At 45.4% G+C, this 25654-nt stretch overlaps 1 protein-coding gene across 1 annotated transcript in view; it reads right to left on the minus strand.

Moving 5' to 3' along the window:
• MTPN (myotrophin) overlaps positions 1 to 25654 on the minus strand; it is a 399325-nt gene that overhangs the window by 215994 nt on the left and 157677 nt on the right. The window contains exon 2 of the mRNA XM_085651997.1: positions 9018 to 9131. Coding sequence (XP_085508123.1) covers positions 9018 to 9131 — 114 coding nt within the window. The remainder of the gene's footprint in view (positions 1 to 9017; positions 9132 to 25654) is intronic.

Genomic DNA, 25654 nt, shown 5'->3' on the forward strand with positions numbered 1-25654 from the left:
ACCCATGTAGTCCTCCAACGCATCCGTGTCGGAGTGTTTGGGAGAGAAGGATTGTGGATCCTGGTAGGGTGAATGGAAAGGTTCGTAAAGAACTGGTTCCGAAGCCACTGGCAGCTTTCTCTTAAGTGGGATCCGGAAGGAGTCCAAAGCTGGCTCAGAAGTTATTCTCCTTTTGTGGATAATCATCCTGCCGGTGTCGGCGTCGATGAGATGCGATGGAGACGTCTCCGCAGAGCGTTCGGCAGGCGTGATCGTGGTGTGGGTGACCCGTGTCCTGATTTGGAACAGTTTCGGGGCCGTGGATGGTGGCAGGCCAAAAGTAATGTTGGCTGGTGCCGAAGAGGCTGTTGGAGCTTTTATTGGCTCGGAGCCCGACGTGTCCTCGAGGACCGTTTTGTTTTTGGTGCGTTGCGCAGCAGCGGGTGGCACCTGGAGCGCCCTCGATTCCTTTGCGCCGACCGGTTCTGTGGAGGCGGGCGTGGACTTTTTCGGCGCCGGTGAGTTATCGAGTTGAGGGGCGGGAATGGCCGTCGACGTCTTCGATGAGTGTGGCTTTGGTGGTGCCGTCGAAGCGGTGGGAGACGCGGCAGGCAGTTTGACCTTTGGGGTCGGAGCCGATTGCGTCGGTGCCGATTGCGTCGGTGCCGGGAGCCGAGTAGGTTTGGTGGCACCGAAGGTCTTTTTCCGTATGTCGACTCCGACGTCGGCCGCTTCAAGCTCGGCACCGAAGTCTCGTTTGTTGCGCTCGGTGCCGACGGGTTTTGCTGGCGTCGAAGGTGTGGAGGGCCTCGATCCGACCAGCGCCAATTTCGGTTTCGGTTTCAGTTGAACCAATACAGCTTTTGGTTTCGGTTTCGAAGAAGGGAAACCAGCCGGTTTGGGCATTAATGGCTGCCGCTGAATGTCCGAGGCCGGGCCCGAGGGCGGGGCCGAAGAACTGCGGGATAGGTCTTGGGTAAGGCCCGAAGGCGATCCCTCGACCGGAGCCATAGACTGTTGCACTGGGATTTCCTCAGTCTGAACGGGTAGGCCTTGCTCGTCATCGGAGCTACTCTCTTCAGCCCCTAAGGCCTCATTGTAGTCTCCTACCTCGGTGTCGTCTTCATCTCTGCGAAAGAGTGTTTCGTCGACGTCTTCCGATCCGGAGTCATGTTCGGAAGCGGGACTGGAGGGTAGGTTCTCCACTTCTTCGACATCTTCGGTCTCGGCGCTGAAGATGTCGGCCGGGGCCGGTGCCGCGTGCTGCGCCTCGAGTCTCGCCGCTCGTCGATTCCGGAGAGTCTTCTTGGATCGAAATCGGGCACAGGCCATACATGTAGATTCGTCGTGATCGATGTGTGGATATTTCGCATTGCATACAGGGCACCGCTTGAATGGTGTCCTCGATTCCATCGTCGATGTCGGGTCGATGGTCGGGTAAGATGCGAAAAAGTTGGTTCTGGAAGTTAGTAAACTAACAAAGATACTATCGAAACCGATCGGGAACAGTACCGATGCGAACTAAAGGCCTTTTGGCCTGGAAAAAGTTTTTCCTAACTTGAGTCAAGATAAGCACATCCGAACCCAATGGCGGAAAAAAACAATCTGAGGATGGAGAGGATGCACATGCGCACTGTAGTCCAGGGGAGGAGTCACCTATCCCAGGATACTTCGAAGACTCTTCCAGGACAACAACGTGCAAACATCCGGACCCAACACTAGGCGGCGATCTATGCACAGATATGAATTCAGCAGCCCACATGCCTCAAACACCTTTTTACAGGGACCCTCCCATTACCTTTTATCGTCCTCCAGACTAGTCATGGGCTAAAACCGATGTTTTTTTAAATAAATTCCTAAAGCTAAAATCTCTCCTCTTGATGCGTTCCATCAAACACTCCGATCAGTCGATAGTCTCAAAGATGTCACAGCTACTAAAGGCAGGACACACCGTCTCTAGGATATATAAAAATCTTTCCACTAAGCCTCGCAAATCTCACATGAAATGCGAAGTATAATGGGAATCTGAACCCAACTCCAGCAATATACCATATGATTAGGAGAAAATACATATCACTCCATTTTCTAATAAAATATCCCCAATATTGTCGCAAACCAAACTCGGGCTAATAAATAGGACATAATGGACACCCTAAAAAATCTTTAAACTTAATCTTAGTGAGAGCCAGTCATGCTGGAACTGTAAATAACACGTCGGTAACCTCGCCCACATGCTCTTCCATTGCCCTACCGTACCAACATACTGGGACATTGTGGCAAGAATGGCTATCCTTCCTTAGCGGAGCAGATAATGGCGCACTTCATACCTCTCCCTGGCGTAAACCCCACAAAAAACTATGGAAGTACCTTGATGCCTCATCTTTCTCAATTGATCCCCGTGAAAAGTGACCTAAGTCCCCAGACTATAATGCGTATTGTATGCTACATTTACGGCGATACTCCTGTACTGCAGTGTATTTCATGCTTCCACAACTGTGTAAATGTACCTGCTCGTCACACCTGTACTATATATTGTGTTGTATATATTTGTATATATTTTTTGAACACACGTGGGGAATTGTGCTTGTTCGCCCACCTGTTCGTCACTGCGAATACCATGGCTAGGCACTTGAGTAACTTGTAGTTTTTCTACTTATTTATTTACTTTGTATTTCTCACGATTTCATTATTGTATTCTATAGTTATTCGTTAATTTTTTGGAATTCAATAAAAAGGATTTGAAATTAAAAAAAAAAAAAAAAATGACAATGACAATACTTTAGGATTTTGGTTAGGGGGTTCACTGGTCAATGATAGCACCTTTGTGTGCAGCCTGGATCTACTAACGGCAATGTACATCTTGAATGATGGCGTGGCACACCATCTTTGTTATGACCTTTGGTACTTTGGTGTACAACACAAACTGTGATGTAGATCTATCTACTGAGCTGCTTCATATGTGTATATGTTGGTATGGCTCAAACATGTACAGAAAGCAATGGAGCTCTGTGTATATAGCACACTTTTGTTTTTTAATAAGCAGTGGAAGATTCTGTGACTTGTTGGGAAACGAGCCATTTCTTGTCAAGGGCCAACAAGCTTCAAAGCAGCACCGCAGTCACTAGTTCATATCTCCTCCTCCAAGCAGAACATGAACTGCAGTACATCCAGGAGGCACTACTCTACTTGCTGTTTAGAGCAATCGGTTGCCTTCTGCGTCATAACTAGAACATAAGGAAGAGCTTCTGAAGGAATCATTTTGCAATAACTTTAAGGGTTGACCATTGGGGGCTTTGAACACAAAGTCCTGAGGACTGGGTCGCGGACTTCTACCATAAGAGACTGAAAAGTCGACCACTAACCCACATCAGCCCAACAACTAGTACACGGTGCTTCGTATACATGTTCACTAAGACTTTGAATCAGGATATTTGTGGATAAGCGGTGCAGTCACTAACGAAGGCCCTTTCAAATTGATGGACTTATTTACTCATGTGCCATGGGTTGATGCGTGCTATTGTTCGGACCCTATATCTAATAAATGTCATAATGATTTTATGATTTAGTATTGGAAAAACAGATTGTTTAAAAAAAAAAAAAACTTTTGAACTATTCTCACCAGACACACAGTATGTCTTCATACATATAAAGGATGAGAACTAGATTATCTTACTGCACTTTTTATTGATTGTACTTGGATTAGATTTGGCCAAGAACAATTCACAAGCAGTCTATACCATTTAAGAGCTCTTATAATCTAGTTGTACAACCCCAATGCCCTGGGGGATTATTGGGTCTCCCTATTTTGTGTTAAGCCTTCTTTGTCATAGAATTCATTACGGTTTAGTGTCAAAGGTTTTAATCATTCACTTGCAATCAAAACCCAGGCCATGAATTAATATATGTCTTGATAATGCTGGTTACGTTGTGTTGGTGTATATATGGTCTTCTCTTGATTTGCTCCTATAAGCCTTCCTTGCATTGTTTATATTATGCAACATAAGGATACTCATGGCATTATCAAAATGTAGCTTATCATATTTTTTACTTCGATGAACACATCACATTCATTATCATTTAACAGTGAAATACGATCAAATAATTCCCTGCCTTTTGTTCCCAAATGATCTTAACCTTGCTTACTTTCATACTGCAATACAGCTTGTAGCCTAATTACTACTAGAGGCATGTTAAAAAAAATTATCCACTGGATACGTTTATCATTTGACACTCCTGGTACATAGAGAAATTCTGCAGGTATTGCCACGTAGTTAATTAAACTAGCACTTTATTGGTATGCGGACAATGTGAAAATATGCACAATGATCCATACTGTTTATTTTACACCTTGTTTTTCAAGTGTCTTTTTTCTGAAAAATCCTCTCGAGTGTTTACCTAGATGGAGGATTAATTGTTCCCTTCTTGACAGCCTCACTGATCAGGTCAATGATGCTTCTACCCAGGACAGGCTAATTCTCACATGAAGAGCTTACTGTCAGCCAAGAAGGTAAAAGCAAAGTTGAGGATAGGGACACCCTGCCCACTGACGTAGGCAAGATGCACTAGGAGGAGCACTCGCAGCACAGAGATGTGCCGAGCATATTCAGCAAATACCACGTCATTCATGACCACCCCTCACACAGAAAAGGCAGCACTCCTCACAAAGTAAATCCACTCTTCTTCTTGGCAAGGTCCTCTTGCTGCTTGAAGTAATCTAAAGTCCTGGGGTTTTAGGTCCAATACAAATACCCCATTTTGTTACTGTTCTTTGTGGCAAGGGTCTCTGAACCCAGTCCAGTCCTCCCTAGTGCAGCATGACCACAAGGGATGGAAACCGCACTGTGAAAAGGAGGCACAGCCCATTCAGGTGCAAGCGAAACTCCTCCCACCACAATGCAGACCAGGTCTATTCAACCAGGCAATGAGTCACCTAGACAAAGCAGGTCACACCTCAAACCCCACCGCACCCCTGCCCTGTCATTCCATTACCAGAAGCTGAATACAAAAACAAACAGAGGCACACAGGGTGGCAAAGCAAGAAAATGCCCACTTTCTAAATGTGGCATTTTCAAACAGAATTTAAAAACCACCATCATCAAAAGGTGTGCTAATAAATTCTGAGTTCAGAGAGCCCAAACTCCATTTCTCCATCTTGTCCCTATGGAAAGTTATACTTGTAAGATGTTACACAGCAACTCCCATGTTAGGCTATGGGACTTATAAGCTTTCATAGTAAAAAACAAAATACACAGTATTTCACTATCAGGACATGTCACACACACACCAGTACATGTCCTACCTTTCACATACCCTGCCCATGGGAGTAACTTGGGCCTACCATAGGAGTGTCATACATGAAAGGGAAGGGGGGGGGGGGGGGGGGGAGGTTTGGGCCTGGCAAGTGGGTGCACATGCCAGGGCAAAATGGCAATTTACAACTGCGCACACAGACACTACAGTGGTAGGTCTGAGACACATTTATAGGGTTACTCATGTGGGTGGGACAAGCAGTGCTGCAAGCCCACTCGGGGTGACAAATGCAAAAACAACAGTTGATGGACAGAATGCAGAACAATGTCATACATTCACCCCAGTACAGAGATCTGGGCCTAAATCCATTGTTCACTGTGCCACTGGAATCAAGCTATCCTGGCTGAAGAGGGGTGAAACCCCGAAACCGGTCCTAGGATGCTGGTTTCCGGTCCAGGGAGGACCTGGCTTTGCAGTTCGGGCTGGACTGTTCCCATGAGGCACAGGGTCAAGACTGATTTGCATATAGCCAGGTCTAAACTGGGGTGGCATGGTGAGCAAAAGAATGATGGATTTAACTTAGATCTCTTGACTGGGGGTGAATGTTTTGATTTGTTCTGCATTCTGTCCATCAATTGTGTGTCTTTTGCATGCCCACTAGTAGCATTGGATTTACAGGCCCTGGTACAAACTGTGCACTTTACTAGGGAATTACCAATAAATCAAATATGCCAATCACAATTCATACAGAGAGCATATGTACTTTAGCACTGATCAGCAGTAGTAAAGTGCTCAGAATCCCAGAGCCAATAAAAACAGGGTAAAAAAAATAGGAGGCAAAAGGTTTGGGGATAAAACTGTTAAAAGGGCCAGGCCTAACAGTAACTGTCACCCACCCCAAATGTGTATTTGAGACAGGCTGTCAAGGTACACAAAGCAGTTAGTGCAGGGAAAGAAGCACGCTCTAAAAGAGGTATTTCTAAAACAGGCATGGTAAATTCAACTTTACCAGAGAGGCGGATTTAACATTATTATTCCAAAGATAAGAAAAAAGGAAAAAGCTACTCCTCTCTGATCAGGAATTCCAGCTCAAAAGTGTAAGGGAAAACTAATTTTGGTGCTTGGCACTACCAGGACATGTAAAGATTCAAACACCCATGGCCTACCTTTTACTTACATGGCACCCTGCCCTTACGGTTACTTAGGGCCTACCTTTGGGGTGACGTATATGTAATTAAAGGGGGGGTTTAACCCTTGGCAATTATTTTTAAATGCCAAGTCGAAGTGGCATTAAACTGCACACACTGGCAACCCTGAGACAGGTTTGTAAGGCTATTTATGTGAGTGGCACAATCAGTGCTGCAGGCCCACTCGTAGCATTTGACCCACAGGCCCTGGGTATATGTTATACCACTGTACAAGGGACTCACTAGTAAATTAAATAGGCCAATCAGTTCTACACCAATGTCACCATGTTTGGGAGAGATGCACAGTTACTTTAGCTACGGTTAGCAGTGGTAAAATTCTCAGAGTCCTAAGGCCAACAAAAAGAATCGACAAAACAGGAGGTAAAAAGCAAGTGTGGAGAACGGCCACCCTTTGGATTTTAGGTTTAAGAGAACGCTTTTGTAGAGTTCCCCAAGTCACAAAATTTGATCTGCATGCAAGAAGAAATTCAGTGGAGGGTCACCAGATGAGTTTTGGATATCAATAGGAATGGGGTATACTGTGACTTCAGCCACAGTAGTGAACATATTTATGCAATTTTCAACTTATTACCTTTGAATATACTTTCTCAAATCTGACGAACTTTAAAAGCAAGCAAAAATAGGAGTATGCGGTCTGCCAAGGAAGCAATGCATGGGTTTCACAAAATTTGGAAAATAATTCAATATTTATGAAAAAAGAAACCATCTCAAGTGTCACTTCACTGGGAGAATACAATGAGTCAGACTACCTCCCTACACATTAGAGCCCAAGGACCTGATCTGCAAGTCACTCCAGGCGCATCACTCAACCCCATCCTATTCAGCATGTACATAAATGACCGCTCCCGACGTGATCAGTTCTCACAGCATCTCTATCATCACCCAGTTCATCATGTCAATGTCAGACAAGTCCCCCCATGACCAGATCCAACTACACCAAATGCATGATCTGCGTAGAAGAATGGATGAAAAACAACTGCTTCAAACTCAACATGGAATAGATAGAAGTGTTGATCTTGAGAACAAGAAATTCTCCTAGACCTCCACCTCGTGGCCATCAGAGCTTGTAATAACACCATCACCCACTAACCACACACAAAACCATGGAATCATCTTAGATGATCAACTCAACATGGACTCAAAGGTGAATGCAGTTAGCTCCTCTTGCGTTCGCATATTACGCAGCCTCAGATAAATCTTCAAATGGATCCCAAGAACAGGAGTACAGTCACTCAAGCCCTAATCACCAACAGACTAGACTACGGAAACACACTATGCCGGAATCCCCAACCACCTCCTCCACCATCTGCAGACCAACCAGAAAGCTGCAGCCAGATTTATCTTGGACCACCCATGGCGCACCCATATCACGCCTCACCTCACACTGGCTGCTGATACACAAACGCTGCCAATTAAAACTCCTCACACATGCATGCAAGGCACTGCACAACATAGGGCCAGTTTACATCAACTGCCGCCTCCACTTTCACTATCCCATTAGACACCTAAGCTCTACCTCACACTCTTGCCCACACCCTCGCATCCGTAAAAGCAGAACAGGAGGCCAAACCTACCTCACATCCTAAACTTGGAATGACCTCCCTCTACACATAAGAGACAAGTCCTCCTTGCTTCCAGAATTCCACAAAAAGCTGAAGATCGGGTTCTTCAACTTGCACTCAAACTACCTACACACCCACTTTAGCGCCTGGAACAATCTGCACTTTTACAAATCCAAATAACATAACAATCTACATTTGACTTCAGATGAGAATTTCAGAAACTCTTTACAAATAAATGATCTTGACAAATTAGCTTTAATGGACTCGCACTCACCATTATTTACCTTTCCTGCCCTGTAAATGTTTTCATAGGCAGAGGTTCCTTGAGATATGAAAAAGCATTTTGGGGATTCTTCCCTGAAAATCACTAAAATAGTATGCTCTGGGGCACACTGCAAGATACTTGGGTCTTGTCAGATTTGATATCAATGCAACCAAGGGAGAAGCGGTCTAATAATAAATACCAACCCTTTGGTGTTTAAATTAGCTTTCTCAAATCCAAAGATAAGCTCATAAAACACGGTGTAGTTGACTGTGGTGAATCCAGCACACAGACTATTTTCCACTGTTGATCATTTTGTGCATGTTGAGTAAAAGGGTGCCTTTGCCTCCAGATGGGCGGAAAGGATACCTACTTTCTTGAACGCCATGTTGTCAGGTGTTTCAGTAAGTGCTAGAACCCCTGCATTTACTGCAACACCTGCAGCCAAATGCTGGATATTCTGAGTTTTATTAAAGGGCCTACTGAAGAGAAGCAGCAATGAAGGAGGATCATTATAGTTAAGAGTGGGCAAGTTGGACTTCTACACCGCAAAATGAGCAGTATAAGCAGAATTAAGAGTGCCCTCGAGTGAGAAGGACGAGTAAAAATGGCAGTACCTTTGAGTAGATAAGCAATCATTTAATTCTCAGAGGAAGAAGAATAAAGGGTAAACTTAACAATGGGCTCTTTGTTAAGTAGGGTAAAATCTCACAATCAGCATTACAGCAATACCACAAACATGAAGCTATTACATACATTTATATCTGCTCCTTTTGAAAGAAGGAACTCCAAAATCTCTTCCTGTCCACAGTCTGCAGCATAATGGAGAGGTTTTCTTCCTCCATCCAATGTCCGGTTTACATCAGGCTCCTAAAATGAAAACAGACGAATATGAGAATCCCTAGGCAGCATATCATTTAATATTGTTAGATTGTCCTCCCATAAAGTCTCAACATGGAACACATTCTCAAGCATCTCAGCGACATCTTTCTCTCACAATCGCAACTAAACTGGGAGCTTACCAAATGATCTCTTATAAGTAGCACAAAACTCCAGTTGATCTGTATTTAACATTTCTAAATTATGACACAGGTTCATAAAGTACAAGCAGCAACAGGAATGTTTATGGTGCATGTGTCCCCAGTTACCAATCTGCAACATGCTCAAAATATGCTCTAGTTTTAGTCAACGAATGGCTTAATGTAGATGATATCTATATGCACTGGAGGACCCAAAGCAGTATTATCACGAATCACAATAAACATGCTTTTTTTTAAATCCACTAGTAATATACAATGCATTTAATGGAAGAAGTTGGAAGAGCAAGTTTGAATGAACACCACCATCTTGAGGACTACTTTGTGAACAACAGCAATTCCAAGGGAAAGAAAAGTTTACCATAACTCGGAACAAGATTATGTCAGATATATTCAGTGGACATTATGGAAAAGGCTACATTTTAGGACAAAATTTCATTAAATTCTGTGTCCTTATATTGAAACATTGTTTTCATACCTCCTTTGCATGTGCTGTAGAAGCTGTCTGCACAATGATAAAGTAAACTGGATTACACACTTACTGGTTGAATGCATACCCTTTGAACAGGATTGAATGTAGTCAATTCTGGACAACTGTCCCAGTGCTATCAACCATTTCTTAGCTATTTACTTAATAATTAATTTCCAAAATAACCCTTTTTGCAATCCATAACTCTACACTTTTAATAGGTAGTTTTAGGTAAATTAGCTCAAATGTGCCATAGAAAAATCTTACATTTTTGTTATGCTGTGGTTTCATCACTGGTGCATGCAGTGTTCATGTGTGTAGTTTGTCACTAATAATTAATTACTATGGAGTGGCAACACAATTAAGTGTTTTTATAACTTCAAATAAATTTGTAAAATATTACACTTCAAACTGCGGAACAAATTGCCAAGTTTCAATATCATTCCTTTAAAATGTTTGGATCTAAATAAATTAAGATAAGCATTGGGAGCCTTTGCTGGGCGAACTATTACCAATTTATAATGCACATGCATGCACTGGAGAAATGAATCACAGGAAACTGAACACAAACAGGAACAAAGGGGTGGACTTTTAATATATTCCATGATTTAAATGGGAACAAAGTTTGAACAAGGAGCCGTGAACAAAATAGTGGTCTGGTACCATGCCCAAAAAGCCTTCGCTCAGCCTAGATCCAAGTATGCCAGCCTTGGGACATTCATTCTATGTCAAGTAGTTCAAAGATTACTGCCATACAAATAAAAAAAGACTATCAAGCTGTAACCACCTAACTTTGGCAGAGTAAAACCTTTTTTACAGCCACCAGGAAATCACAGATGACACACCATAAGGATTGAACTATCATAGATGAACAAACAAAATGTTAAAGTATTACAAATTGAATAGATCATTGTAGGAAAGTGCCTGCAGGAGCTGGACATAAATCACAAAGATATATGTAGCCGCTGAGCCCAATTAAATGGATGGTGTAAAGAGATGAAATGTTTTTGGCACCATGACTCCTGATGATCACAGTATTTAAGTCACATGAGTATCTCAAAAGAGATGATGCAAGACTGTAAACCTACTCATAGGAGGTGACGAAGGAGATGATGCAGTATTAAATCAAAGCAGGCATGCCCAGACTTGTAAAATCTATCCAGTAACTTGATATGATTCAAGGCTGACATTACATAAGGTAACATTTTTAGCATTCGTGTTTATACTTAATATAAATATATGGGGATCAAGAAGCCAGAGCCTTATCCTGCCAGAATTGTATTTTACTCTTTAGGCCTTCTGTTTGATTTTCGGAGTGCAATATTTTTAAAGATTACGTTGACCATTTGACACCTGGTTCCATGAGATGTCCAATTATGGGCATAGATCCTCAAGCTTGTTCTCTGTAAAATGATCCAACTTCCCCCGGGTCTAGGCAATGCTTGAGAAAAAATGCTCTCCCCTGGATGAGGGTCAGGAGTACTCAGATTCTTATTGACTTCTGAACGTGAACACCTGTGGATTGCGGACTGCCGCTGCATACATTCCAACAAGATGGATGCTCCGTTGCTGGGCCCAGGAGGAAAGTGCCACTCCATACATTCATAGGTGCGCACCCAACTATTCTAAAATTACTGTAACTAGTATGCCAGTAAGGACTCAAATCGGACCATGATCACTTTGGTCTAACAAGTCACAAAGACCACATTCTTATACTGCCTACCTACGCATCCCGTATCCCCACCTCTACTGCGCATAATCCTGCTGTTGATACTTCTGCTGCAATGCATCACCCTCGTCCCGCAATGGTCCTCTCCTCTAAAGACTACAGCAAGAAACTATCAGAGCTTCCTAAGATTAAGAGCAAAACAAATTAATCAAGCAGTCTAGAACTGGAGACTGAACAGCATGGATGACTTCTAACCTGCTCGCAAGTAGTTCGGATTTAGTAACATGTTATTTTATTTTTGTATAGAGCAGAGAAGCTAACGCTTATCGGTGCTTAGAGAAACACAAAGTATGAAACTTACTGAGAGGAATGAGGAACGTGAGGAAAATAATTAAAAGGCAATGTTTTTAGCATTTGAAGCATAATAACTTGGGCTAAGCTTGTAGAGCTGAATGTAGAGAGTTCAACAAAAGTTGGCAGCAAGTGTAGAGAAATCTCCATAAGTGACTGTTCTGCTCCTAGTGGGGACATGCAAAAATCGATTTGCGCATTTGAGAGGGTGCCTGGGTTAGTAGTTTGCAAATATGTTGGCAAGAAAGGCAGGAATTATGAGGTCTAAGGTATAATATACCTGAATGTGACAGGAGATTTATTAGTTAACCAGTGTAAGGCGTTCCAGTACTGGTGAGATGTGGGCTCTTCAGGTTATATTTTTTAGAACGCCTGCAGCTGCATTCTGGACAAGCTGCAGTTAATGTAAGACTTTGCCTGGGGATGCCAGATGGACTGAGTTTCCATTGCCCAAAGATGACAAAGTGATGGCATTGGTTATTAGAGTATGGAAAGAGACAGTAGAAGGAGTTGGAGTAATGCCAGTTATATCAGACCATAAGGTTTTATCCCATTCTGCACCCAAGTGGTAAGACTTGCTACGAGCTTGTCTCCAGCAATGGGCCTGGGCCAAGAGACTGACTTCTGTACAGATACTGCTCTCCAACCCCCCGTTATTGCTTTGGAAAGGTCTTAAAGTGCTTTCTTTAGGAGCATCGCTGTGCCCAACAGTTTTTACCCTGTTACTTTTTTCATAGCTCTTTCTCTATTACATTTAGAAAGAAATGTGTTACCTGTAACTGCAGTTATCCAGTAATGGTATCTTTCATGGATTCACATGCCTGAATCATTCCCCGTCGTCGGGATGGGAGTCCCCGGTACATAAGAAAAGTAATGTCTCACTAGACATATAGAGAGATAGGCCAAAGGCCTCACTTTAGTAACATATCCAGGTCGTTTTGTAATGAGGACCAAACTCTAGAGAACAACCAATCAGCTATCACCACCCCTCTGGAACCTTCCTGGAAGGAGCTCTAGTCCCTCAGATTTTCGTAAGCACAGTGCTAAGTATATGTATCACTGAGAGAACCAGGTGAGCCCTTCCAGGGGAGGTGGGTGGGTTGCATGTGAATCTATGAAAGATACCAATACTGGATAACTGCAGTTACAGGTAAGTAACGCATTTCTTATCCAGTATTAGGGTATCTTTCATAGATTCACATGCCTGAATCAGAATAGCAAGCAATGATAGGCACATTTTGGATGGAACAGAATGCACAAATTCATCAGATAATATATCAATGCGAAAACAGAAAAGAAACAAGTGAAATCAAAAGAAAACAATAGAAAACACAAAGGAGAAATGTGCATGTAAAGGAAAGGATGGTGGGATGAAAAGAAGGCTCACCTCTATCGAAATAGATGACATAACACCGCCTGTCCCACTGCAGCATCCTTCATGAGTTCCGTATCCAAGCAGTAATGCTTGGTAAATGTAGTACAAAAGGGGGTGGTGATGGACGGAGCATCAGAACCAATCAAACAATCACACCCAGTCAACAGATCTGGGTTTGATCCATCACCGTTCTTTAGCCCACTCTGCCACCCCAGTTCAGACATGGCCATATGCAAATCAGTCTGACCCTGTGCCTCATGGAAACAGTCCAGCCCGAACTGCCAAGCCATGCCTTCCCTGGACCGGAAACAAGCTTCCTAGGACCGGTTTCTGGCATTTCAGCCGTCTTCAGCCAGGCTTGCTTGAATCCAGTGGCAAAGTGAGCAAGGGACTCACGTCTGAGCATACCCTGCCAACTTATGGTGAACAAAGCGGTACAAAAGGGGGTGGTGATGGACGGAGCATCAGAACCAATCAAACACTCACACCCAGTCAACAGATCTGGGTTTGATCCATCACCGTTCTTTAGCACACTCTGCCACCCCAGTTCAGACATGGCCATATGCAAATCAGTCTGACCCTGTGCCTCATGGGAACAGTCCAGCCCGAACTGCCAAGCCATGCCTTCCCTGGACCGGAATGGGGTGAATGTATGACATTGTTCTGCATTCTGTCCATCAATTGCTGTTTTTGCAGTGGTCACCCCGAGTGGGACGCGAGTCCCGTGCTCTCCATGCCACTGGAATCAAGCTATCCTGGCTGAAGAGGGGTGAAACCCCGAAACCGGTCCTAGGATGCTTGTTACAGTCCAGGGAGGACCTGGCTTGGCAGTTCGGGCTGGACTGTTCCCATGAGGCACAGGGTCAAGACTGATTTGCATATGGCTGGGTTCAAACTGGAATGGCACGGTGAGCAAAAAAATGATGGATTAAGGCCCAGATCTCTGTACTGGGGTGAATGTATGACATTGTTCTGCATTCTGTCCATCAATTGTTGTTTTTGCAGTGGTTAATGTATGCGGCGTCTTCCATGTTGCCGCTCTACAAATGTCTGTGATAGGCACACCCGCAAAGAGTACCATGGAGGTAGAAATCGCCCTAGTAGAATGGGCATGAACTGTTGTGTGCAAGGGATGGCCTGCTTGCTGGTGACAAAGTAATAGTGGCAGAGATCCACCGAGAAATACTCTGTTTAGTAAGTGGAAAACCTTTTTGAGGTAGACTGTAGGCCACAAAGAGTTGGTTGGATTTGCGGAACGTCTTTTACCTATCAAGGTAGAATTTAAGGCAGCGTTTAAGATCCAGTGAATGCAGAGCCCTTTCTGCCGCCGTTTGAGGATTCGGAAAAAAGGTTCGTAAGACTATAGGCTCATTGAGGTGAAAGTCTGACGGGACCTGGGAACAAACTTGGGATTAGTCCGAAGTATAACCCTATCATGTTTGAATTGAAGAAAAGGGTCTTGAATTGAGAATGCATGAAGTTCGCTTACTCGCCTTGCAGATGTAAGGGCTAGAAGCAGTGCCGTTTTCCAAGACAAACTTGAGGTTGGCTCTGTGCATCAGCTCAAAAGGGTGTTTCATAAGCTGAGCAAGAACGATGTTGAGTTGCCAAGTTGGAGGTGGAGACTTCACAGGAGGGAAAGTCCTAAACAGACCTTTGAGAAATTGTTTAATCAGTCTCTGTGACCAAAGAGAAGGACCCGTAGAAGATTTCCTGAAAGAGGATATCGCTGCCAGGTGAACCTTAACAGAGGCGTGAGCCAGACCTGAAGATGCCAGATGGAGAAGATATGGCAATATTTGTTCTGGAGAAGAAGTGCAAGGGTGTATATTCGCAGACTTACACCAGATGCAGAATCTTTTCCATTACAAGGAATAGGTTGTGTGTGTACTGTCGGCTCGGGCCCGAGCCAGAACCGCCCTGCAGTCTGGAGGAATGTCTAGGCAATGGAACTCTCTGATCTCAGGAGCCAAGCCGATAATTTGAGAGATGCTGGATCCGGATGTCAGACTTGTTCCCGATCCATTGTGAAGAGAGAGGGAAAAAGTTTCAACGGAATTGGCGATTCCAGGGAGGGAAGATGGAGCTCCGTGAACCAATGCTGGCGCAATCAGGATTAGCGTGTAGGGTTCTGCCTTCAACTTCTTGAGGACCCTGGGAATCAGGGGAATCGGTGGAAAAGCGTAAGCAAAGGCGTGCTATCGAAAATGCATTCCCTAGAGATCCCCGTTGGGGATGCCAGCTTGCAAAGTTTTGGCATTTGGCATTGTGCTGGGTTGCAAATAGGTCCAAGAGAGGTGTGACCCATTGAGAGAATATGCTGTTGAGAACCTGCTGGTTCAATTCCCATTTGTGATATGTTGTTTGTTGCCTGCTTAGTGAATCGGCCAGCACATTGTCTGTTCCTGGAACATACTCCGCTCTGAGGGAAATGTTTTGTTGAAGTAACCAGTTCCAGATCTTTTGAGATTCGCGAGAGAGTGGCAGTGAACGAGTACCCCCCTGCTTGTTCAGGTAGTGCATTGTTGTAGTATTGTCTGTCCGGAGAAGCACCAGAGAATCGTTGATCCGGGAAAGAACGCCAGGAGGGCCAGATAAACAGCCCGTAGCTCGAGGAGGTTTATGTGAAGTTTCCGTTCGGAAGGAGACCACTTTCCGCTGATCCAAAGTTCCTGGAGGAATGTTCCCCAACCCTCCATGGACGCATCTGTTGTGATTATTTGTGGAGAAGCTTGAAGCAAGAAAGGCAGGCCTTGAGAAAGATTCCGTGGACGACTCCACCACTGCAGAGCAGTGACCATCTGAGGGGTCACCTGAACGACATCGAAGGATCCATCGGCTTGAATCCACTGATTGGATAGTGACTCCTGGAGAGGGCGCATGTGAAGGCGACAGTAGGGAACCAGCAGAATACAGGATGACATCATCCCGAGAAGAGATTTGAACAGGCGCATTGTGAGAAACTTCCTGAAATTTATGCAGTTCGCCAAGTGAAGAAGTTTGCACTGTCGCTCTTGTGACAGGAAAGCTTTCCTCTGGTTTGTATCTAGAATAGCACCCAGAAAAGTTATCCGTTGAGACGGTTGCAGGATGGATTTGTCTGGATTGAGAGCGAGTCCCAAGCGACTGAAAAGCTGCAGACAGGCGTTGGAAGATCTGCTTGCGCCGTCCAGAGAAGGTGCCTTGACGTGCCAGTCGTCGAGATGGGGAAAAACTTGGTGACGTTGCTGCCTGAGGTATGCATCCATTGGAGAAAGGCACTTTGTGAAGATGCGAGGGGTTGACTTGAGTCCGAAGGGCAGGACTCGGAATTGGTAATGTCTGCCTGACACAGCGAACTTCAGAATTTTTTTGTGATAGGGATATGGAAGTAGGCATCTTGAAGATCCAAAGATACCATGAAGTCGTTTGCATTGAGAAGTTGGAGCACTTCTTGAATGGTAACCATGCGAAACGATTGTTTAAGAATTTGTTGAGACTTCTCAAATCTAGAATTGGCCTCCATCTCTTCTCCTTTTTGCGCACCAAGAAAAAACGGGAGTAAAAACCTTTCCCCCGCTGGTGAAGAGGACCCCGCTCTATAGCAACTTTCTGGAGCATTAGTGAGATTTCCAGGAGTAAAAGGCGCAGATTCTTGAGAAGCATAGGTCGAGGAGCAGTCTGCGGAGGAATATGAATGAACTCCAGTGAGTGCCCAAATCGTACCAGTTGAAGAACCCAACGGTCCGTTGTGATCGGTTTCCAATTGTGTAGAAAATGGGAAATTCTTCCTCCTACTCTGGAGGTTGGAGAGGAAATGGAGACCGGCAGTAGAGAGAAGTCATTGACGCCGGGCAGAATCCTTCTGTCATCTGCCCTTTCCACGAAAGGAGGACTTATTGTATGAAGATTGCTGCTGTTGAAACTGTGGTCGATATTGTTGGCTGGAGGAGGAATAGGAAGACCGATATTGTTGGTAGGTTCCCCTAGTGGAAGACTGACCTCTACCCAGTGAGCCTCGAAAAGGTTTATTTATTTTTTTTTTTTAATTTAGGGTACCCAAAGCCCTGGCCGTGTCTGTATCCATTTTTATGCCTTGAAGGGCTTCATCAAGATGAGTGCCAAAAACCAATTGACCATCCTTAGGTATATCCAAAATCTTCGTCTGGATTTCCGGTCGGAATGTCGTCGTCGTAAGCCAACCTTGGCGTCGGAGGACCGCAGCACCAGCCAATTGGCGGAAACCAGTAGAGGCGATGTCCATTGCACAAATCGATGATCTCGGAAGCCGAACGTTCGCCCTCTAACAAAATTTTCTTTGCCTCCTCTTTCGAGTCGTCCAGCAGGGCCTCCAAGTATGGTGCAATGTTCGCCCACATCTGCCTGTTGTAGCGCCCCAACAACGCTAAAGAATTAGACGCACGCACCGTCAATGCAGACATGGAAGAAAAACGCTTCCCTATGTTGTCTAGGCGTCTGCCCTCCCTATCTGGAGGGGCTGAAAGCGGAGCAGAAGGGTTGTTAGATCTCCACTGAGCTGCCCGAGTGATGATGGAATCAGGCTTGGGATGTCCGGTAAGACAGGCTGGAGCGGTGTCTGGAGCTCTGTACTTTTTATCCAAACGAGGTAACACGGGGGGGGCGGGGAGGGGACTGTGGAAGGAGTCTGCATGATTTTAATGCCTTGATCCCACATGTAGTCTATGATCGGCACAGATCTCACTGATTTTGTAATAGGTTCCTTGAAGTCGTACAAGAAACAGTCCTGCTGGTGAGAAGGCATAGGAATTTGGATACGCTGTGCAGCCCTTTCCAAAACATTGTGAAAACCCCCAATATCTTCAGGAGGCAAATCTGCTTGAGGAGGCACCAGAGACGCTGGAAAAGGGATGACGTAGTCGTCCCACTCATCATGAGTTGATTGGGAATCATGAACCCCTCCCTCCTCTTGTTGGTCATCCTCCTCATCATCCGTGGAAGGGGGAGGTGGTAGTGTGACAGGCATAGCCAGTGGAAGAGGAGGTGGAACCTGTAACCGCTAAGGCGGAGAGAGAGAACTGGAGTAGAAGACGAAGCAGAAGTAGGGAACCTCTGCTTGTTGTCAGAGATCAAAAATTGGAGGTCAGAAACCAAAGCCTCAGAGAGACAAACCATGGGTGGTTGGCGAAAATGGCTGTCGTTCGGATAATATGCCTGATCTTCTGAGTCTTGCTCCTCATAGTCAGAGTCCTCCTGGTACTTGACATGAAGTTCAGAGGGACTTGTTGCAGCCCTGAACATGCTGCCCTCATCTGAATCCTCCTCGACCAAAAGGTGAGAAGGAGGTAATGGCTGGACCCTGCTTGGTGATGTAAGGGAAGGCGTCAGGTTCCTTTTAGTGACTTTGAGGTGAACATAGGCACTGTCCACCTTTGATTTTGGTGTCGTCGACGAGGCCGTTGTCGGTGTAGTCGTCGCCGACAAGGAAACGCCAACGGACACAGCCGATGATAGCGTCAACGAAGGCAGCGTCGATGAAGTCCCCCTCGATGGAGTCGTCGTGGACAAAGTCGTCATTGTCGACGATAGGAGAGACGTCGATGGAACACCCTTCGTCGGCGAACTCGTCGTTGCGCTCGTCGTCAAGCGTGGCGTTGACACGGTCTTGGACGTCGACGATTTTTTAATCTTGATCGTCGACAATGGCACAACAGCCGTCGACGATGACGTCGACGAATTTGATGCAGACGACGCCAAGAGTGTAGAGACTGTCGTCGACGAGGTTACTCCCACAGCTGTAGAAGGAGATTTGGTCGTCATCGAGGCCACCGTCGGCAAGGTGGTCGTCGACAGGGCTGAAGAGACAGTAGAGGCAGTCTTTATGCAGGTCATCGACATGCAGTCTCTTCTTATTGCAGGAAGCACAGGGCCTAAAAAGGCCTCTCTTAGGAGTGTCTGACATGAAGACGGAGTAGACGTCACTCAGAAAAAGTAATAGTGAAGAAAAATACACTTGAATTCCAGAAGCAAGGAAAACTGAGCAGAGCTCAGTGGAGACTCCCTTAGCACGACGTGCGGTAGAAAATCTGAGGGACTAGAGCTCCATCCAGGAAGGTTCCAGAGGGTGGTGATAGCGGATTGGTTGAGTTTGGTCCTCATTACAAAAGGACCTGGATATGTTACTAATGTGAGGCCTTTGGCCTATCTCTCTATATGTCTAGTGAGACATTACTTTTCTTATGTACCTGGGACTTCCATCCCGACGACAGGGAATGATTCAGGCATGTGAATCTATGAAAGATACCCCAATACTGGATAATCAATGTGACCATTTATGTTTTTTTGTAAAATGTTCAGATACCCTTTGGATCCAGTTCTCAGCACAGACAATAAACATATGATACTAAGTGTTAGAATGCAGCTTTACATAGCTGCCAAGGTTTCAAATTGCTTATGTGTGACATTTTCATAATTTCAGTGCAATTATGAGTGACATTTAACGACTGAGTGACATTTTCTCGCGTGTAAAATCAAGCAATGAAGATGAGGGAACATAAAGATCAGAAATTATACCCATTTTGATCAACGAGAAACTAAGAATATTCAAGAGGCTTGGGAGCAAGAAGAGGGTCTATACAATATGCAGCATTCTGAGCTGGTTGATTAGGCAGACTATTGCCTATGACATAAGGAGCAGGATGGCATGGTGACAGTAAAGAAAGTGTGTAGAGTGCCGCATGTCTTTCACGAATTAACACACGGCACTCCGTAATTTTAGGACATTACCAAACATTTAGTTCCAAGTGTTAGGTTGACATATCGATCTTTTTTTCCCTAGGAGCCAGTTGAAAAATCATTGCAAAGCACTCTGGTTTCATAGAGAACGGTGAAGCACATAGTGATAGCGATCAAAAATAGCGCACAGAGGCATGCGTATTGGCACAAGGAATGCAATGCTGGTGATTAAGTTTGTCAAATCGTAAATTAGCAGCATATGACATAGGAGACTGTGACGTGTATGTGGCTCATTGTAGAACTTCAGCGACATGGCAGCAGGGAGCTTATTGACCACGAGTTAAGCCCTATTTATATTATAAAGCAAATTTTGGAAGCAGGGAGATTAACTTACTTAAAACTGGGAGGCGTGCCACAGCAATTCAATTTGTGGCCTGGCCGCTTCCAGAGTCGTCCTGGTCGCAATGAACAACTCCCTCAGGAAATGCGCAGCCCTGGCCATTCAGACTCAGCAAAGGGCTTCAAGAGGCTCCCTAGTTAGGCCGCAACCCTATTCAATACCAGTAACAATTTATCATTTGGCTTGAAAAAGGTCGTGTTGCAATATATGAACCACGTCTCGATTGCTTCTCTGACCACTCACTTTTTTCAAGTAGTTAAGACAATTTTACCAGGCAATCGAGTTACATTTCTTCATTCAAATGGCAAATTTAGTGGAGAAGTGCAGACCAGATAACACAGCAAGTGAACAGTCAAGTTTTCAAGACTTGACAGTATTTATGAAGATTTTTATCAGCAGACCATTAATAACCATGTTCCAAACTGGATGACCTAGAAGAATAAAGATAGCTTATACATCGGAACATGGAGATGCCTAAAGTATTTGCAAGTGGCATTACACAACAGACCAAAAGAATTTAAGAGTTCGAAAGTTTTCACAACTAAACCCTCGAATCAGCAACAGGTGCTTATGTTTAAGATTTGGCATCTACAGCCAGCACAAACAAGTAATGGGCTCCCTTATTCGCCCCCCACCCAGTTGAAAACTGGACCTGGGAAAGTGGCACCAAAGGAATGCCCAGCAGGACGAGAGAAGATATCATATGCTTCCCGCAAGGACAGATTAAAGTTGCCTTGGTCCACTACGAATCCTGTCCTTTTACTCTTCCTTGTGGGGTCCCTCAGGGGTCATGTATCAGCCCTACACTATCCAACATTTACATCAATGGAACTGGCCATCTTGGTCAGAAATTGTGATCTGTCTCTGACCTCCTATGCTTACGATACTCAAATTGTTTTGTCAGCCTTTAAAAATGTCACTGAAGTCTAGGTTCAATTACATTACTTTATGCGGGCTGTCAGTCTATGGATGATTAGACATTGTCTGAAACTCAACTCAGGTTAAATGGAGGTATAATACTGTTTGAAAACCTCTCCCAAGCCTGGTACCCTTCCTGGTGGGCTGAGAATTGGGCCCTCTTCCCATTCCGGTGACCAAGGTAAAACATTTAGGAGTTCAAATTGATGAAAATCTGAACTTTGGGCACCAAGTCAATGCAATTGTCTCCTCGTTTTTATTTACTTAGGACAATAAAAAAAAAAAATCCTGCCTTTTATTCCTGTGCACACCAAAAAGACTGATTACCACTTAAGTTCTATCTAAAATAGACTATTGCAAAAGCCTATATGTGAACATTGAGGAAAAATCTCAATACATTTCAGACAGTAATGAATGTGGTAGCTAGGCTCCTCTTAGGCATACCTAAATTCCAATCAGTCTCCATGGAAATCCAAAAACCTCATTGGCTTCCTGTAAGAAGCTGTATCAAATTGAAAATACTCCGTACGGCCTCCAAGGCTCTCCACAACACCGGCCCTCAGTTCCTTAGACATCCTTTCAAATGGTACACCCCCAGTAGACCGCTGCGTTCTGCAGGGGCAAATAAAATTAGGCTACCCAGATTCCGAAAGGCTGACTAGGGTGGCAGTAGCTTTAAAAAAAATGTTTTTACATGTAATGCGCGCAGCTACCCCAATGGGTTTTCCAAAGCATAGCGAAAGTAGGGAGCAGAGAGGGAGAAGACTGTATAGCAAGTTAGAAAAGCCAGGTCTTTAGACCCCTGTGGAACACAAGAAGAGAAGTCAAATCTCTCAGGGAAGCTAGGAGGGAAATCCATAGGGTTGGTGTAGGAAGGTGGATATCTGACTATGGTTATCCCCAACTTTTTGCCTAGTGTCTAGCGGGTTTTTCGACTTAGTTGGCCTGAGATCCTGCCATTCAGGGTCTCAGGCTGTCTGCTCTCTCTTTAAAATGGACTCCATGTACCCTAGGTGCATTCCCAATTGGTAAGGATCACCTTATTGGACCCTGTACAGTGTACCCTAGGTACCCAGGGCATAGGTGTACCCTAGGCCTCCCAGGGGCTGCAGCATGTATTATGCCACCCCTGGTCTGGCCTTCCAATCAGACACAACTGGCTGATCACTCAGCTGGGGCAAGGTCGTGTAATCACCCCTTGCTTAGATATAGTATACCTATCTCTACCCTTAAAATAGACACATGTGTACCTATCAGCCACTCCTATGGCAGGCCTTAACAATCCTGGAGGCAGAGTGCTTGGTAACATGTGAGATGGTGCTCTAGCATGAGCTGAGCCTGTCTGCAGCTTTCGGAACCATGTCCTTATAGCTGTTCTAGGATATAGCCTACCATATACTCTTAAAGTGCCTTATAATCTTAAACGGTTATGGTAACTATGGTTTGGCTTTATCAAAACATGTCGTGTAAGGTGTCTAACCCTTTGGAATAATACCCCCATACCATTTCTGGTGATGAGGATATTATCCCCCCCTTCTAGAGGGAGAGACATGTTAAAATCCTACTTTGCTGTTTAACTCTAACCAAAGCCTCAGCATCACAAAATGGATGCTGCTGCCACAGACACAAGTCTGACCTCCTGCTGCTGGGAGTGATCCCGGCAAGGGAGGCTTGGACAATGGGTTTCCTGCTTGGGGAGGTGCTAGCACCTCCCCAGACAGACTTTAGTGTATTGGGGCAGGGAGGGCTGAAAGGAATGAGACATGCCTGGGGCACACAAGGTGTCCCATGCATAGTCCAGTTCAAACCGGTGCTGGGGCACTCCAGCCGCAGTCCTGGCGCGAAACTGGACAAAGGGAAGGGGGTGTAACCACCCCCCTCCCAGGTCCCACCCATAAGGCGTGACCTAGCAGGCAACCCAGCCCCCCCAGATTAGTATAAGAGTGGTAGCTGGGCCCCAGGAGATTAGATTATCCTGAACCTGCAACTTGAACAGAAACTCTGGACCTTCGACATTCGACGAAAGAAGAAGACTGAAGAATCTCCCTTGTGGCCATGGAGTGGCTACCCTGTGCAAACAGGCACCATCAAGAGACTACCCTTTGCTTTGCTGAAGTTCTACGAGGGACCGACTGCAGAGCCCGACCAGAGCCTTGACTTCCAGACTTCTCCGACCCTGATCCACATCCACAGCCGAGCTGAGATCCGTGGAGGCGACGAGAGACGTGGGACCGGCTACCTAGGAAAAGTGGCGAGTATCTTCCAGCGCAGCTTCTGAGGCACCCTCGAAGTTGTGCACCGGGGATTGAGAAGCCCCAACCCCAAGCACCATCTGCACCGAAGATCAGCCCCCCCACACTCCACGAGTCCTGCATGGGGCCCTTCTGCATTTTCCTGCTTGCCGCGTCTGTCCGGTTGCTTGCCCGTTGGCTAGCGGCCTTTGTGACAACGCACCCTGAAATCTTCACTGCTGGTTTGGCTCCTCCAGACTGGCTCCCGCTTCTTTGCAAAAGAGAAGCACCCCAGACCTTCCTGGTCTGCACCAGAAGCAAGTCCTCCGTTCTTCGTGGGTTCCGCTTGCCAAGGCTTGGTGAGTCCTAGTTCGACTTTGACGCCGCCGACAGCAAGAGCCTTCGTGGGACAGCTCGCCTCCTGGTCCTGGTCGTCCTCGACGTCTCCTGGTACCCGTGGCTGCAGCGACAAGCTTCACCTTTCACCTGCAATCTTCACGACATCGCCTGGTTCCTTCCTGGTTCCACGTGGTCATTGGCTAGTGACCTTGACTCTGTCCCTTCTGCTTGCAGGTATCCTCTCTTCTTGATCCCAGCCTTGGGATCCACCGGACACTCTTCACTGACTGCCTGTCAGCAACTTTCCTTCAGGCATCCATAGAAGTCCACGACGAAACCCGACGCAAGTTCACACCTATGCACCCACAGCCCGTGGGCTAGGTAACTTGTGTACTTTGGTGCTCACCAGGGTAGTGACTATCCTAGGGTCTAGTTTCCGAGTCTCGACTCTATATCTGCTTCAGAATTGTCCTTAAACTGTTAATTTCTAACTGCTAGTAATTCTATCGACTTTTACGCATTACGCGCGAGTGTTTCCACTCTGCACCTGAATCCCGTGGGCCTCCCACTTCCTAACTGTTGCTAGTGTAGTGTAGCCCCAGCGATTCCCTAGGCCTAGGCCTATCCTATTTCCGTGACAGTGGTCCTTATACCACTTCTTTAGTATATGGTTTGCGTGGCCCCTAGGGCCTAACTGTATTACTTACCTGTGTGACTTAATGTATGCTTAAATAAGACTGTGTTGTACTTACCTCTAATCTCAAAGAGTGCTGAGGGTTTGTGTAGAATAAATACACTATTTTATATATATATATATCTGTTGTGGTGTCCTTTCATTTGGTATTCAAGGGATTATACATGGTATCACAGCTGGCTTCACATGCCATTCAGAGTTTAGCCTAAGACTGCTCTTGTCCATGCTACCACTAGGATAGCTGGTCTATAAGGTTGACTTTACAACCAATCACCATAAGGGTTGTTTGGACTGATATAAGGTGTACACTAGAACTAGTGACATCATACATCAGGCCAACTTCTCACAGTTGGCCCCAGAGAGGCCAAAGTACGGTCTTTCATGCGGGCCGGTCAGGTTTTTGGTACCACAGACAGTCTGTCGAGCAGATTGCAGGGGACGGGAGGGATGCTACAGGTGGACTAACTTTGAACTTGATAAGGTTCGACACAGTCAGCCAGTGTAGATCGCAAAGAATGCCGGAGACCGAGTTGAACTTGGATCGGCGGTAGAGGAGCCTGGGAGCTGTGTTCTGCACAAGTTGCAGTCTGTGGATAGTGGATTTGACAGCTCCCAGATACAGGACATTGCCGTAATCCAGTCTAGAGATCACACGAGCTTGGATCACCGTCCTCTGTGCTGAGAGGAATCAGCCATAGGATCTTTTTTAACCACTTCAGGAAAGCAAAGAAGGCAGACGTCACCTTAGCCACTTGTTGTTTCATGGATAGTGACTCATCCACAATAAACCCCAGATTTTTAACACTGCTAGGAGTGGGAAGAGCTCCCAGTTCGGCGTACCACTGCTGCAGCACCCAGTGATCAGGCATTTTGCGTAGAATCATAACTTCAGTTTTGTTTCCGCTGAGTTTGAGCAAATTATTCTGCATCCACAAAGAGACCTTGCTCAAGCCCAAACTCAGGTCCAAGGACCCATGTCCATGCATCGGAGACAGGGAGAACATAATCTGGGTGTCGTCAGCGTAGGAAAAAAGACACAGCCCAGCATTTGCGACCACCTCAGCTAAAAAGCGAATATATATGTTGATTAGCAGAGGGCTCAACACAGAGCACTGTCAAACTCCCCAGGGAAAGGCGTGAGTTTGAACTGACCGATGAAGAGGAGACCTGGAAGGTTTGGTCCTTAAAGAAGGAGCGAAACAATTCCAAGGCCATTC

Source organism: Triturus cristatus, chromosome 4_1 (assembly GCF_964204655.1).
Source record: "Triturus cristatus chromosome 4_1, aTriCri1.1, whole genome shotgun sequence".
NCBI lineage: Eukaryota > Metazoa > Chordata > Amphibia > Caudata > Salamandridae > Triturus > Triturus cristatus.